Source organism: Euwallacea fornicatus, chromosome 34, assembly GCF_040115645.1.
Source record: "Euwallacea fornicatus isolate EFF26 chromosome 34, ASM4011564v1, whole genome shotgun sequence".
NCBI lineage: Eukaryota > Metazoa > Arthropoda > Insecta > Coleoptera > Curculionidae > Euwallacea > Euwallacea fornicatus.
The window spans coordinates 223,183-239,849 of NC_089574.1; the positions used below are offsets into that span (position 1 = coordinate 223,183).

The window sequence follows — 16,667 nt, forward strand, 5'->3', positions numbered from 1 at the left end:
TATTAGAATTGACTGCAAAATGTGAAGGAAAAAAGAACTTATTCCTCTCTCGGTTTTCTCTACAGCTTACGACAATGTGGGATGACACGGACTGAACAGTGAATAATTCCAATCATACAATTCATCGAGGTATCTAACGCGATAATTTTATTTTTAAACTCCATTTAAAACATTCCTTGAGTTCTGTCTAGAAACTAACGTGACGATTTGCGATTTGACTTTTCTTTAACGAAATTATATCCTGTTGAATACGAGTATATACTATCACATGGAATAATGCCAAAAATCCTTCAAATCTACTCCACCAATTACCCAGGACCAAATTATTAATATATTCTTAATTTTCACTGTGAGCAAATTTTCATCGAAACATGGAAATAGACCCTTAGCGAGTAGTTAGGGCCGAAGATAGTAGCACGTTAATGCACGTTAATAACTTGGTCTTTACGTGTCCGATAAACAAATAAAATTCGAAAATTATCTGGTAGGTGGAAACGGAAGTATGCCACGTTTCATGAATTCATTTAAATCGTCAAATGCCAGACTTGAAGAAATTAGATCTGCTGTAGTAGTAGAAGAAAGGGGAGGGGCGACGCCTTGCGATTGGGCCCTCAGGGGCCCGTTTCGCTCCAGTTTTCGTTCCAGATTTCAAGCTTCGGCAACTCCACCAAGGAGTTGAGCATCGCAATCAATCAAACCAAATCCCGCTACAATAATTCAAAGTCATCCAACTAGAAGATACAATTTGAAAATATGGAATTAGAAAAACCCCACATTTAGAAAATGAGTGTTTGTAGTGATTCCTAACGTGATTAGGTATGAAAGGACTTTCGCTTCAGAAGAACATCGCATGTTGTTCAACGGGTGACGAAAATATTATTTCCTGTCACTCGAGGAATGGTCAGAGTTCTTATCCAATTAATGTTCGTAAATTATAAAAAAAATATTTTTAACGAGGGGAACACTGAACTTGTTCTGCGACCATGCAACGATTTGAAAGTGCATTATTTTGTTATAAGCGACTAAGTAAAACCTGATTAGGAGCAATAATAGAATTCGCGATTCATTCACCATAATTTAATTCTGAATAGTACTTTAATATTTAAAGACACTAGAGAGAACAATTTCATAAGATTTTAAGAAAATTAGACTCAAGCTTGGAACAACCATTAATTAAAATTCTGGGGTGCAAAGTGAAACATCGCTTTAAAGCTTAATACTTATACAATCCCTTGATAGTTACGCTGACAACAAGAAACTGACCACTGTTCATTTGAATATTCCTGTGAAAATTGTGATTTGGTAAAGTTATAAGAATCCACACAGTCCTCGTTTAGTTTACTATCACGCTGCAATTAGCATCGGTAAGAATTTATTTCACTGAATTTTTAAAAACCGCTTAGTAGATAGATTTTAAAATCCCAATATTTAATATGCCTGTTTCGATAAACTCTCTCTAAGGAATAGAAAGATAGGTGACTAGATCTACCAAATTTTAGTAGATTTGATGCAGCTAGGTTCACTGCAATAATTTTTAAATAATAAATTCTACGATCGCTGATACGAGTGTTACAGAATTCTTATGTCGAAACATTCGTTCAATATTTACAGCCATGAGGAATTTTTAAATCTTTCTACAGACACCAAAATTTACCCATATCAAAATCTATTAAAGTAACCAAAATTAGATCAAGTAATCCTATACGATGATTTTGATAATGATGCGAATAATTCTGAAGCACTCAAATTTAAGTTTTGACTAATAACTTCTTCATTTCTTTGATGAGGAAGCATAATGCTCCTTAACATCATCAAGCATGATTTTCAAACAAACAGATATAAACCTTGACCTTAAAATGTAAAATTAGTTTTATGAGACATTTTTACAACAATTATTATTATGAGAGCGAGACTTAATTTTTATAATCTTCATTTTGACAGTACCTTCCAGAGTGGCTTTACGCAGAGCATTACTACTACTACTGCTTCATAGAAACTGCTCATGATTCCTTAGAGTATATATATGTTTATTTCACAATATTGCTTCAAAGGTTTCGGTTGCGTATAATATTTTTATAATTATAATATTAATAAGTACTTTGGCAACATGTAATGTAAGCAACAGTCTCATAACATCGAATACTTATTTGCCTAGTGTGGTAATACAAGGACTGCTGGCGCAGTTTTGCCTATAATTAGTAACTTTAAAAACATAATTGCTATTTATAAGTTTATTTACAGGCATACACATCCATACGAGGGAAATAAAATAGCTTAATTATAGGAAGAGTCTGAAATTGCCTAATGGAGACTACGCCGGTTTGGGGAGCATTGGAGAAAGAACTTCAATTTTTTTAAGTTGGGAGTAGGAACTCCTGTCAAAGGCGATAATAATGCCAATGAAATGCATTTCCGAAACCAAAACTCCCCATTCCATCGCAGTTGACAAAGCAACATTAACCAGGCGTAGCCAGCTACGTAGCTCTAATCACTCAGTTGTCCGATTTCCCTTTTGGCCTGTTAAACAAGACGATCCCATTCAATTTTCCAGATAGTTGGCCAAGTGAAATGTCTCGCAACTGGCCAGACCCCGAATAAAACGTCAAAATTCCACGTTTTAATTTACTTATTTCTGATACGATAAGTTATCTACGACCGTTAAAGTGGGATTTTATGTCGTTGACACCTGGGCTTTTACGGTCCAAAAACACTAAAAAAGGTAAATCGAGCAAGTTTTTTGAGACCAGAAACTTTGTATGGTCAAATGAGGCGGTGAGCCTAATCAGTGGAACCGACCAACGAAAAACCATTAGGGTCTGCTATGGAGAGGTCGACATCTACTAGTTTTACGGTTGCAGGCTTTGTCCCTATGTGCATTCAAAGCAAAGAAACATCAGAGTGATTTAGGGCCGGAATTTCGAAATTTTGACAATTTTAATCCAGCGGTAGGTACTTGGTGCCTTGCATACCTAAGGACTGCACAGAATGAGAGACGAATGTTGAAGTTACATAGCTAAGCATCAGTCGAATGTATTATCGACAAATCAAACAGGAAGAGCCATTTTTAAACCATAAACAGTTGCATGAATGGCACACGCAACAAAAAAAAGTTACTCGCGCTCATAGTTAATTGCGGAGTAGCTTATTGAGTGGTTAAATTAAGCATATGCGCAGCCAAAATAAATAACAATAAATCATCTAGATAAACAAAGCTGTTCACACGTTATGCCTGTAACTAATTATTCCGACCTAATTAGATTTATAACAAGTTGTTATGCGACGTTTGAAAAGGTAAATAATAATTAGCATTAACTCGTTATAATATTTGATATTCGGCGAGAGTGTGTTTGTCGTGCCGATGTTTGCGTCGCTTGTTGGCTATATTTATTCAATACGCTAAATTGCATTAGGTCCGAATAATTATTATTAGGCACAATTTAGATAGGTGATTATCATCCCGAGTTTAAAAAATGACTCCTCGAAATTCTACCCAAGAGCATCCAAACATAGCGAAAGCGAATTCTTAATGCAGCAAGAAGCGTACAGTGGCGCCATCGCTTAAAATTCTTTTCAGGCAGCCGCTTTACAGCTGCAATAGGTAGATAGCAGTCGCAACTAACTTGAACGATCTTAGGTTTGAAATGCAATAAAGCCCCAATGCAAATGGGCACGCCTAGTATTCGGACGTTTTCAACAACGATATGATTTTGCCCTATATAAACCCTGCCCCTGTGATTGACTTGTAGATGTGGGAAAACTCTTCACGCGCTCAATATTAAAATCAATAGAAACTAACGTTAACGAACGAATGCAAGAAAACCCTTTTTTGTACTTACTTAGTGAAAATATTTTTACTAGGGATGGAAAAAGGGACGTTTGCGTATTTTTGGCAGAAACACTTAAGCTAGAAGATTTTCTTCTCAAATAGGAACAAGTTCAATTTTGTTTTCAAAAATGTGGTAAACCATTTGTGATGAGAAAGAATGTAGTTCTGCGCGTAAGTAAGTCATTCCTTTGAAATATGAAATATCATCAAAGTATAAACCTATATGAAAATAAGTTCCAATGATCTTGAGAAATTTTCTAACTTTTCGATATAAAAAAATGGCTATTCTTTACTAATATTTAATTTTGCCAAAATTACACTCTTTCAGCTGTAATAAATGAACGGTTTGATTCATAGTTACATAAAACACCTTTCACTATAGGAAATCATTTTTGGCACAGAAATAATAATTTATTTTTATTATCACATTGATGAGACTTAAAAAAAAATCAAAACGATATGCAGTGGAAACGACTAGCTAAAGCTAAGCATTGTGGCAACTGTAATCTAATTAGTTTTCTCTGTTACTTGATCAACAAGTTCTAATAATAACTGCCTGAAAACCCATAAATATTAAGATTTTACACCCTTAATATTCTCCGAAACAGAAACTACTTTTTGGTATTATCTATTCCTTAACATACTACAATACACATTCTATTTGCCCTTTACAACAACTCTACTGTTAATATAATATGGTTAGTCTACCAGGCATATATGCCAATAACTGCTATTGTAACTCCTATATCTGACCTAACCTATATCGCCTCCCTAACCTTAACCGCAATCGGAAAAACTAAGGAATAAACAGAAACCTGCTCATCATCAAGATCAGAAATGAAACAAGGGATTGGCTTTAGCGCTTGCGCACAAGCAAAACGTGGCGCGTGACTGGCGCGTGCGCCAAAGCCGGACGAATCGCTCACAGGGGCAGGGCGTGCAACGCCGCGGCTCCGCCCCCATATAAAGGGTGAGCGTGATCTAGCGGCAATGATAAGATAGGTTGAAGGGGATGAAGGGCATTACCTGTAGGATAGGGCAGTCCGAAACTAGGGTAGCCCGAGTAGCCACGGCCGGCCGCGTATGCTGCGTAAGCGGCCGCTGGGAAACCTGCAAATAGAAAGCTTATATTAATAAATATGTTAAAATTTGATCTGTTTATACGTTAAAGACCTAGCAATTTTATCTACCGGCCTATAAGATTCAATAGAAACAACTTATGATCTGCGTTTACTTTGTTGTTTTTAGGGAAACAGAGCGAGAGTGAAGCTTTCAGATACTTGCCACAAATATTTGATCAAATGACCCTGTCTTTGACCTAGAAAATAGTAGCCATGAAAACGAAGAAATGAAACAATACTCTCCATTTATTTCATTACATCTCAAGTAACTGGACTTTTTTATGCTATAAAGACCAATAAATAAATCAAAATAGCTATTGCTAACAGTATCTATAAGTTTCTCTCTCTCCTGCATTTATTTCATCAATACTGTGAAATCTGTGACACTCTGTATGTTCAGCGGCACGAAACTTACCATTTTCGATAGGTAATTTTCATTTCGTAGACATTTTAAAACCAATTGAAGTTATTCGGAGTGAGTTAAAAAAATTACATGACAATCCCTTATTGGTATTTGAAAAAAGGCAGTGTGCGTACGTTCAACTGCCCATTAATGACAAACAGTTTTAAAGTACAATTAAATTTAATGTACCTTTAAATTGAAAATAAAACTGATATATTTTATCCACGGACAACGTTGCTTTAGGTATTGTTAAAGTGAGGTGGTTGAGTTTCCTAACAGAAATCCCATGCACGATTAGCAGTACTAGTTTAGAGGGAGCCCCCTTTGTAAATAGAGTGAAGCGTTCCAATTTTGATAGTGTACATGTTCTAGTCAGGTGTCAATGCGCCAGTTTGAATGCCAAAAGGGAATAAAGGGACGAACTAGTTTTGAAATTAAAAAACTGTATAATAAAGCTATGTAAAATAAAGCTATTTGACCTGTATCTAGAGTGAACAGGTATAAAACCCAATTTATGTTATAAGATATCAAAGAAGAGCCTCGTCCATGAGATATTCTAGACAAAGAAATGAGTGAAGGAATAATTTCTCACGAATAATCAGTGGTATATAATTACTGAACATCTTTTAGAGCGAAGAAATCGGCAAAGAGGTAATTACTAATGATCTTTTAAAGAAGTAAAGACGAATCTTTATAAAGCTTCAAAATTGATCAAAGGAATAATACAGAATAATATCTGAGGTCGTGGCGTTTCATGTCTTCACGTAGTTTTTAAGGGAAAGAAAAATACGAAACAAAACTTAACTAAAAGGTATGACTTAATTTGGTTACTTGGAAAGGACAAAACGCAAGAAATCAAGTGAAGGACGCTCTGACACCCAAGCTGAACGAGTGAAGGAAATCGCGGAGGATTTATTTACATATCTAGTTTTGCTAATTTTGGATAATAAGCCGTTGAACAGAATCAAACTTAATAAATATTTAAATAAGTAGAAGTGAGGGAAATATAATATATCCTTTTCCAAGCAAAGCAATGCTTTTAAACAACCTGAGGTAAAAAGATATATCTATATAAATAGATAAAGAGAAACATTTTAACTCAAAAACATCGCAATAACTCTTCATTAAGTAATCCATTTTAATGGGTATTTTTATTATACCGCAGCACCGATAATGGCCATGGATTAATTAAAAGATTAAGAATATCACATAAATTCTCTCGGCCCAGTAATGAAATTTTATATCGATGTTTTTGATGTTTGTGTTTAATAATTTTTTTAGTAATTAGACGCAGTAATTATCGGAGTTGAAAGACTTATTTTTAATTAAAATTTACGTTCACGAGCCACGATGTCAAAACAGGACCTCATTAATTCTAGCCCGCATTTACATCGGAGAGCAATTTAATTAATGACTGACTTATTTATAATGATGCAAAAGGTGATGTTTAAAAAATCGCTTCTTGAATGTACAATAAACTTACCGTCTGGAAGAGCTCCCAGAGACCACATAAAATCTAAAAAACAAAAAATGACGATTAGTGGTCGGTTGAAAAGCTTTTATGGATGATTAATATAGAGGACATTTAAATACAAAACAAATAAAATCTATTGTTAGCTAAGAATGAAGAAAATTATAAAAAGCATTCATGAAATTTCAACTACGTGTCTAAAACTACAGTACGTCCGTAAAACAATACCGCGAAAGCAACTGGTTAGCTTCAGGACTGTTATTCATCTCTTAAGGTCAGATTGACTGCAGTACATTCGACTAAGCTACAATGACTAGACTATCGCTACTCTAAGTCTGAGCCAGGGACAGATATGTTGAAACTCTCTATCAATATTATCTATTACTCAGCAACATTGTTAAATAGAATAATCTATAGATAAATGTAACGTTGTACTAAAAACTGTCTAAACTATTGGTATTTGCACGGTAACATCATTAGTAAGTGGTATACTTAGACTTGCAGCTCTTCCATGTTCAGGCCACTCTCCCCAAGCTCCAACAACACAAGAAGTACAATAACCGCTTTGGGGCTGAAGCTATTTTACATATCTCAACAACTATGACTAGCTATCTTTATCATCTATGCGCATGTAATATACGATCGGAGAAATAATTAGTTCCTAGCTAAATCTTTTGTTAAATATCTTAGTGATCTAAGCCTGATATAAACTTGAACGTTTGAGACTGAAATCTTTTCTAAGCCAAATAGAAAACATTCAAGTCAAGTTCAAAGGAATATCGAGATATGTAAATAGAGAAATATCTAACGGTTACAGAGTAATGTTAATCTAAAGACTAAAGGTACAGGTACTATACAAAAGATTAGGTCGCACCTTTGTAGGGCTATGGCATTACATAGATGAGACCGGGACGAACTCCCCAAAAGGACCAGGGAACGTAAGCACCAGGACCTGAAAAGGATTTACTACTGCCCCGACTTAGTTTTCGATTTCTTGCTATACAAAAATGGGTTCCTATCTACACCTAGAGATGTTACATAGGTCATTTTGGTTGGCAAATAACGGGTTTGACAACCAAAAGCCAAGCAAAGGTTATAGAGAAACTGACAAACCTTTAGTTGATGGCGAGTTTTCCTGTTTGTAGAAATTTGTGCAATTGTATGTAAATTATGAAAAAAAACGACATATTAATAACATAAGAGGGAAAAATAAATTGTAACTATAAAATGCAGACATCATTTAAATTATCAAGTTATACATTTTGTGGTCCTGATACAAATTTATTTAAGCGCTTTAACGTTTCACGTTTTGCTACAAGCTTCTGTAGTTCTTGCTAGAAACTTTTTAGAATATTTTTGCAACACTTTTAAGAGAAAATCCTCTTTTCAAGCAGTTCGAAAACATTGATATGTATGACATTAGTAGCTCTCAATGAGAAGAATAGAGTTCACTTTAAAAAGGTAAATATTGACTATGACCACCAAAAAAAAAAGTTGATGCACTACATGTCTCAAAAATATACTGCACTAGAAGAAAATTCACATGGTGGTTTTAAAGTATTTTTTTAAGCTTTAAAAATAAGATGTAGAAAAGGGAACTGAATTATGTAAGGTAATGTAAAAAATATATTTTTTTAATAAGCCATTTCCAATTTATAAGGAAAAAACAAATGTTGTAGTCTAAACGGTCGGTTTAAAATACTAATCTTTGCTTGACTTTGTACACATAACAGCTCCAATCAGACACGGTGAAATTTCATGAACTTAGTGTGTATCTTAAGCTGCAGTGTAACGGATGATTATCTAAGGAAACGTCTATTCGAGGACGGGCTTTTGCTACTGGAATCTGATCTACTCCATTATAAAAATCTACCGTTTTTGAAAAAATAGATTACCTAATCTTTTAGTTGATCTACCTCTGATTGTTTTATATTGGAAATGTAATTTGAGTAAACAAAATTAGGCTAATCTAGATCTGTGCTAAATTGGTAGAAGTATCGTGATGAATTTACAAAGGCGTAGTATAAAGGGTGCCGATATCCAACCCCTGAACACCTAATAAATCGCTCATGCTGTAGGTTAAAGTGGGCGGAGCCCTGGCCGCCGCCACTGGCCTCAAAGCCGGTCCAGTAGCAAAAACCCGTTTGCAGCCGGACACGTCGTAGAGGGCGTGCGTGGCGTAATGCAGCGGCGTAGAAGCCGGGGCCACCGCAATCGTGGCCAGAGGCAACGCTGCCGACGGCACGTGATGTACCGTGGCGGCGGTTGGCAACACGGGTGGGTACGGTGCGTAGCGCAGTGCTGCAGCGTTGGAGGCGGCGGCCGCGGCTGCCGCCGCCGGATTCAGCACTAGCAACTCACCATAAGCGCCACGGCCTGCGGCACGGGTTTTGGCTAGGTTCGCGGGCAGCATCACTTCTTTAGGCTGCGCTTTCTTGCACTCAACCTGAAAGACGAAAAAACCTAATATTAGAAAATGTTCATTTGCTGACCAAATGAATGACGTTCACACCGAGATTTTGGAATAAATTCTTACCAAGCTTTATTGTGTTAAATCACATGAATGTAGGGTTACGTAACTAACCCTCCACTTTAGTTTCGAACCTATTCATTTTTGTAAATATGCGTTAAGTTTATGTTCGATAAAGGTTAGACAGTAGGAATTACTTTTAAGATAGAAATACCTCCTGAGGCACGGCACTGGTAGGCATTGGCTAGAGCATGAGAATTTCCCATGCCATGCCTTGTCGGCGCTGGAATTGCCCGCAATAGACCTTGTCGGTCCCACAGCTGCAGTTCTAATTCCCGGTTAAGACGCCACGGTTTGATGCGGCAAATGGTGCAGATGGCACCCTAGCCAAGGTACGCCCATGGTTTATCACCATGGGTGTTGGTACTTAAGGATGGGCAAGGCATGGAGGGCCCTCTTTTTATGATTACAGAGCAAAGAGCGGATTCCGTTTGACTCTGATAATTAACGACCCAACATAAAAGCGACCCAAAAAGCGCGATTAAGAATAAATTGAATTTACTCAATTTTTCTTTCAATTTACGGGGTTTTTTAGTGGGTGAAACCCCACACAGGCTGGATGCACGGGCACCAGTATCGTCTTCCGCCAAGATTTTTTATCCCCGGGGTCGCGTCCCCAAAAAAAAAAAAAAAAAAAAAAAGAGGGCCCTCTTTCTCGCCCTTGTTTTTGGGATACGGTCGGTCATTGTAACGCACTCGTCGTGTCCGCGCTTATCAAATTTATAAGTCACTCTAACACTCTCTGTATATTCCGTATTAATAAACGTAAGCTTGTATACCTTCTCTCTGACCTGTGATTTCACTACAAAGATATAACCAACATCGTATATCTAAAGCAGTATCAAAACCCGATGCTACATGAATTTAATTAAAGCATTAAAAGCTAAATCAAGATTGAATCTGATAGAAAAAATTTCCACAGCTACGAAGATTTCGTAATAAACATAATTTCGATCAGTACATACAGTCCTTTGAAAAGTATTCCGCAGCACCGAAACTGACAAAGTATTTCAGCCTTTCACTTGCTTGAAAAAAGAATTAAATATTCCATTTAAAGGAGAGTTTATCTACAATGATTGCGAGGCAGATATCGGTCGCATGCTTGAATCATGAGTGTTTAGAGTAAAGTAAGAGAACTCCAAGAACATTCTGGAAGGCTTCCAATGCTAGACACTAACTTCTCAAAGATATTTAAAGAATTAGTGAGCGAAATCTTGAGACCCAGAGGAATAGCACGACATTACATGAATGCCCATTACTAATTATGAAAATAATCTATAAGCGTGGACGGCAGCTGATAATATGTCTTTGCTCACTCACTTGGCTTTTACCTGCAGTCGCATTTGTCTCTGTTCGCTGATGACCTTCCTTCGATACGAATTATTCATAGTTAAGAGATTTTTATCCTATTATAAGATATGCAACAATTTCAAATAGATAATAAAACCGCTTAATATTTATCGTGGTCGGGCACAAAATTTTCTAAGCAATGTTAAAAGTAGGTACTTTCCAATACAAACCTGTCGAAAAAAAGACCTGAACGACATTCAATCTTCACTCTAAATCTCAAAGATTACTACGGCCAATTAAACTTCCAGAGGCGCTCAAAGAAACTTTATCAGCTTTTAAGAATAGCGGGAGCGGCAGCAGCAGCGACCCCGAAAGCGCCATAATGTCGACCGTTCCTTTGCGCCTTCCCTTTTGACCTAAATTACTTTCGACAGAAAAGAATTTCGGGCGATTCTGTCGCCCTTAATTGGACTTCTTTAATTGTGTAGGATGCACTATAAAATCGACCCCTTATAAATCTTGGAGAGAGCAAGCGTTTTCGAGCACTGAGCCTCGAGAAAAACTGCTTGGAGATTTAAATTTGGAAGACGTTGAATAATTCTCTATTGTTGGCGTTTCCAATGTCGAGTGTTAAAAATGCAATTTAACTGCCCCCTCTCACTCTCGATTCTCTCTTTTATGCAACTTTAATCGGTGATGTTTGAAATGATAGCTTTCTATGAACAGGACGGAGCTTTATATCTCAAAAAAGGACCGAAAGGGCAATATATAGGCGGACAAGGTCCTAATCAGATATAGATAAATTCAAGAATAGAAATGAGGAAAACCTATCTTCGGCCCTTTGGGGAAGCCGATAAAATTCCCTGGGTAACCTTCTTTCGGCGCTTTTAATGAAACAAAGAGAACATTAAAAAAATCCCCGCAAGCTAGTTTAACGGTTGTGTTGTGGCAAATCATTCCTAAACGTAAAGGAATTCAAATTAACTGCTTGAATAATCCATGGAAGAATTATGTAGCCCGGCAGCGAGAAAACGAGCAACACTGGCCTAATGAAAATAATGGCCAATTCGAAATTACCTTAAGAGGGCTCGGATATATCCCATTAACTCTATCACTATGTACCTAAAGAATTTAACAAGCATTTTCAATTTTCTCTAACGTAGAAATTTCTCCCCTGAAAGGCGTGCTACATTTTGTTCCAGAACTAAACAGATAAAAAGTGCTTGCTGACTCGGAAAGTAGTTGTTTTGCAATTCAAAGAGGAAAACTTCCGTGGATGAAGTGTCGGATTTACATAATTAATTCGAAGAAATCTTAAAATTTAATTTGTTTCTATGATTATACCTGGCGATCACAAATTGTCTTTCGGCGTTAGCAATTAAAGACAGCTTACGAATAGTTTTAAAAGTTCCTTTTACAATCGAAATCCTCGGCGACCTTCCCAATTAATAACACTGTTTACTTGGAACAAGGTCGTTGTGTGGGTGTTCCACAGAAACAAAACCCATTATGACAAAGACCCGAAGCCACTCTTTTACATCAACTGAAACTAACTGGAAATTTATGCGAAACCTCGTTAATTTCCGGAGGACAAAAGACTGATCACGTGGAGCCTCCACGAACGAAGTCACGTTTATTCAGGACAAATAGCTAATTATATCTTGTTTTCATATTCAATATGCCGGTGGTAATTTCAATTTGCTTAAATTGTTAGTTAGGACGTCTATTCAATGCCATAACAAGCTGTTTTAAAATCGGATTCCTTTTGTTGCTTGTTCCTATTACACTACGGGGGCTGATTGAAAGTGGCGAGTGTATGCATGAAATGGCATTTAATTTGCCAGCTCATTGCGAATTGTTCATTATTTTATTTTAGGAGGTGCTAGTTCTCTGCAAATAGTAAAAAACCGCTAATAGACCCAAGATCGAAACCCACAACGAAACGTATAGGTCTACAGGGTGTCCCACAAGTGTTTCGTTATATTTCAGTGGGTAATAGTACATTGAAAAATAATATGACTCCCTATATAAACCATATTCCAATAATGCTTCATTAAGAAGATACAGGGTGTTAAACTTTACTTAAAATATCTAACTTTTATTAATATATTCAAAACCGTTTGAGATATGTAAGTGAAATTTGGCATATTTTGAGAGTTAATGTAGACGCATTTATTTATGCAAAAGGGCTATTTTTCGTTTCACCAGTGACGTGCGTACGGACACCTCTCAGCACATTTTTAAAGAAAAATATGGTGCGCCACTGCTTTTTATCAAAATAAAAATTATTTTTAGAAGTTTAATTTCATTTAGAAGAAAAATGCTTACTTGACTCTTTTTCGTCCGACGCATCGTTTGCCAGTAAAAAATTGAATACCGTCTATATGCACGATATTCTCTAAATGGTTTTAATAATATTAAGTTTGTTTTAAATATTATTTATTTGCTATAACATTATAGAAATTGTTCAAATTGGTGGCCATTTTGTTCAATACATAATTGAGCTCGCCTGTTCATTGATACTCTGATACGTTGAAATATTCCAGGTGTGTTTTGAATTTGTGTGCAGGAAGCCAACACTCTTGCTAGCAACTCCTCTTCACTGTCAATAGGTCTTTCATATACTAAACTTTTTACATGACCCCAAAAAAAGAAATCCAGAGAGGGTTTAGATCAGGGGATCGCGCCGGCCAATTTACTGGTCCGCCTCGGTCAATCCAGTGATTAGAAAAAACCTGATCAAGATGTTGCCGAGCAAGCAGGGAAAAATGCGCAGGTGCTCCATCGTGTTGAAACCACATTCTTTGTCTAACATTCAGTGACACATCCTCCAAAAGCACTGGTAAAATATTTCTTAAAAATTGTTCGTAAATATGGCTAGTTAGACGAGGTGGGAGCAGATAAGGACCAATTATGTTATCACCTAAAATTCCGGCCCAAATGTTTATGGAAAATTGCCGTTGATTATTGCGAAAAGCAATAGCACGAGGGTTGTCCATTTTCCATATATGACTATTATGGCTGTTAAAAAGGCCTTCTTGCGTAAAACATGCCTCGTCCGAAAAGAGAACTTGTCCACCAAAATTCTGTTGCCATAATTGCTTCTGTAACCACCATCGGCAAAAACGTCGTCGATATGGGTAGTCCTCTGGGCTTAAAGTTTGTACTTTTTGAAGATGGTATGGAAAAAGTTGTTCTTTGCGTAGAATACGCCAAATTGTGGATCGTGCAGTATTCGTATTATGTGCAATAGCCCGGATACTGGTGGAAGGATTTACCTCCACTTGTAGAAGAGCAGCTTCTTCAAGCTCAACAGTCCTCGCTGAAAATGGGTGGCCTGAACGTCTGCGATGTTGTAGCTTGCCTGTTTCTCTAAGACAACTATGAATCCTAGCAAAGATACTTTCATGCGGAATGACTCGTTTTGGAAATTTTTCTCCATACAAACGCGAAGCTCTTCTTCCATTGCAACCTGCCATTCCGTAAATAAGATGCATATCCGCAAGTTCAGCTGTTGTAAATTGAGCCATTATAATTAATTTATTAAGTTAAACAAATTAACACAATTGAAAAAAATAATTCATTTAATAAAATATTTATAAAAAGTTGTTACTTAATGACAATACATTAATTTGTAGGGTAGTCATAACGACGCATATCATAATACGTCAAATACTTGAGAGTAGCTATATGGATTTAAGTCAATCGTTATTATTAGTCAAACTTGCGGATATGCATACTATTTGCGCATGTAGACGGTATTCAATTTTTTACTGGCAAACGATGCGTCGGACAAAAAAGAGTCAAGTGAGCATTTTTCTTCTAAATGAAATTAAACTTCTAAAAATAATTTTTATTTTGATAAAAAGCAGTGGCGCACCATGTTTTTCTCTAAAAATGTGCTGAGAGGTGTCCGTACGCACGTCACTGGTGAAACGAAAAATAGTCCTTTTGCATAAATAAATGCGTCTACATTAACTCTCAAAACATGCCAAATTTCACTTACATATCTCAAACCGTTTTGAATATATCAATAAAAGTTAGATTTTTTAAGTAAAGTTTAACACCCTGTATCTTCTTAATGAAGCATTATTGCAATATGGTTTATATAGGGAGTCATATTATTTTTCAATGTACTATTACCCACTGAAATATAATGAAACACTTGTGGGACACCCTGTATAATAATGAGGCGTAAGACAAAATGATCTCTTTGTTAAACGCATTTTTATCAATTAATATGTATTACATGCATCAATAGTTGCGGATTATGGACATTTTACTATATTTGTCGCCACGCCACCACCGGGTAGAATTATCTTAAGAATCGGTGCCAGGGCGAAAATATGCACGTGAAAGTGCCATTGCTGGGATGAACGATAATGATGCGTATACAGGTTGTACCAAGTTAAGTGCGAGCCATTATCGACATTGTTATTAATATAGCAAAGATAAAACTCCTGTTTAAATTGCAAAGAGTTGAATGTTCTTGGGCTGCTTGCGATGGTAATACTAGGAAAATAGTCGAACGTCACATTGTAAAAGAAACTTTAAAAACACTTTTTTTCTAATGGAACACTGTATATTTGTAAATGAAAATTCAAACCATTTAATTTTATGCAGAAAACTTCAGTAACTTTTTTCCTAAAATGAACGTTTTTAAGGACATTCAGCAATTTTCGTTTCTAATTGTGCAAGCGGCAACTAAGTTAATTTAATCTATCAAGCGTCGAGTGGCTAAAAGTCGAAAATCGTCAAATATAATGCGTGATCTTGATAAAATCATCATCAAGATCTAATCTAATCTATCAAGTCTAAGGTTTTGGTAAATTTATAGTAAATCTGCTCAAATATTCCAAAATGGCTTTTTCGCACGAAGAAAAATGCGATATATCAGAAATGCACATAATATCCAACGAAAAATATTCATAAAGCCACTGAAGTTTATTGTACAAAATTAAATTACTTTTAATTTCGTTCATACTAGGTGCGCAAATAAGTTTGCAGGTTTGTTTGACCTATGAAAAATGGAAAATGTCAAGAGAAATGCATAAAATGGTTTATTCGAAGCAAAGTTCCTCGCTGCCTACAAATTTCTGCCATCTTTCTGGTAATACACGAATACCACGACGACAAAACTACGCGTCTGTGCACGGAAACCATCCATCCAACCAATTTTTCACTTTTTCGAAATTGACCAAGGGTAGCCCCGCCAAACCACGTGCCATGAACCGGAACAAGTGATAACCGGAAGGAGTCAGGTCTGGCGAATATGGTGGTTGCGGTAGCAGATCCAATTTCAGCATTCTGACGGTGTCCTGGACAATGAAGCGCGATGGCACGGAGCGTTGTCGTGCTGCAGTATCACTCGTTCCAGTCTCGCGTTCCATTCTGGTCGGTTTTTCAGCAAAGTATTTTTCAGATTGATAAGTTATTGACGATAGCGATGTTGATTGACAGTTTCGTCCATTGTCATATTCTCATAATTCCTTTCTGATTCCACTAAACGCAGAGCACTGTTTCTTTCCGAAGCGATCTGACCGTGCCGTTGATGTTACGGCTCTGCCGGGTAAAAGCCAAAACTTTGTGCGTTTGGAATTCTCAAAAAATATTCTTTTTTTTTATCTCCAGTAACAATTCGGTGCATGAAATCCTTTCTTTCATGTAGTAGAAGCAAAATTTCGGAATCGGCTCTTCGATTTTCCATCTGTCTGTCAGTCAACTCGTGCGGCACCCATTTCCCCTCTTTTCGAATTTTTCCCGTAGCGTGTAAACGTTTGGAAATACCTTAGCGAATCGTCATATTTAATGTCTCCACAAGTTGATCTTGTGTTTGTATATCATCTTCGTCCAATAGCTCTTGCAGATCTGCGCCTTCAAGTGGTTTTGGTCTTCAGGAGCGCTTTTTGTCCTCAGCGTTAAAACCGCCACTTCTGAAGCGTTTAAACCAATCTTCACGGGTGGTTTTCGACGGTCCATGTTCGACGTAGCTCACCTCAAGTAAATGTCGCGTTTCAACTGCACTC

General features: G+C 36.7%; 1 protein-coding gene across 5 annotated transcripts in view; it reads right to left on the bottom strand.

The window, feature by feature from the left end:
- Rbp6 (RNA-binding protein 6) overlaps nucleotides 1-16,667 on the bottom strand; it is a 513,430-nt gene that overhangs the window by 27,896 nt on the left and 468,867 nt on the right. For all 5 annotated transcript variants that reach the window (XM_066299645.1, XM_066299644.1, XM_066299643.1 and 2 more), the window contains 3 exons: nucleotides 9,183-9,267; nucleotides 6,834-6,866; nucleotides 4,853-4,936 (listed from right to left, as the gene is read on the bottom strand). In XM_066299645.1, the coding sequence (XP_066155742.1) occupies nucleotides 4,853-4,936; nucleotides 6,834-6,866; nucleotides 9,183-9,267 (202 nt within the window). The remainder of the gene's footprint in view (nucleotides 1-4,852; nucleotides 4,937-6,833; nucleotides 6,867-9,182; nucleotides 9,268-16,667) is intronic.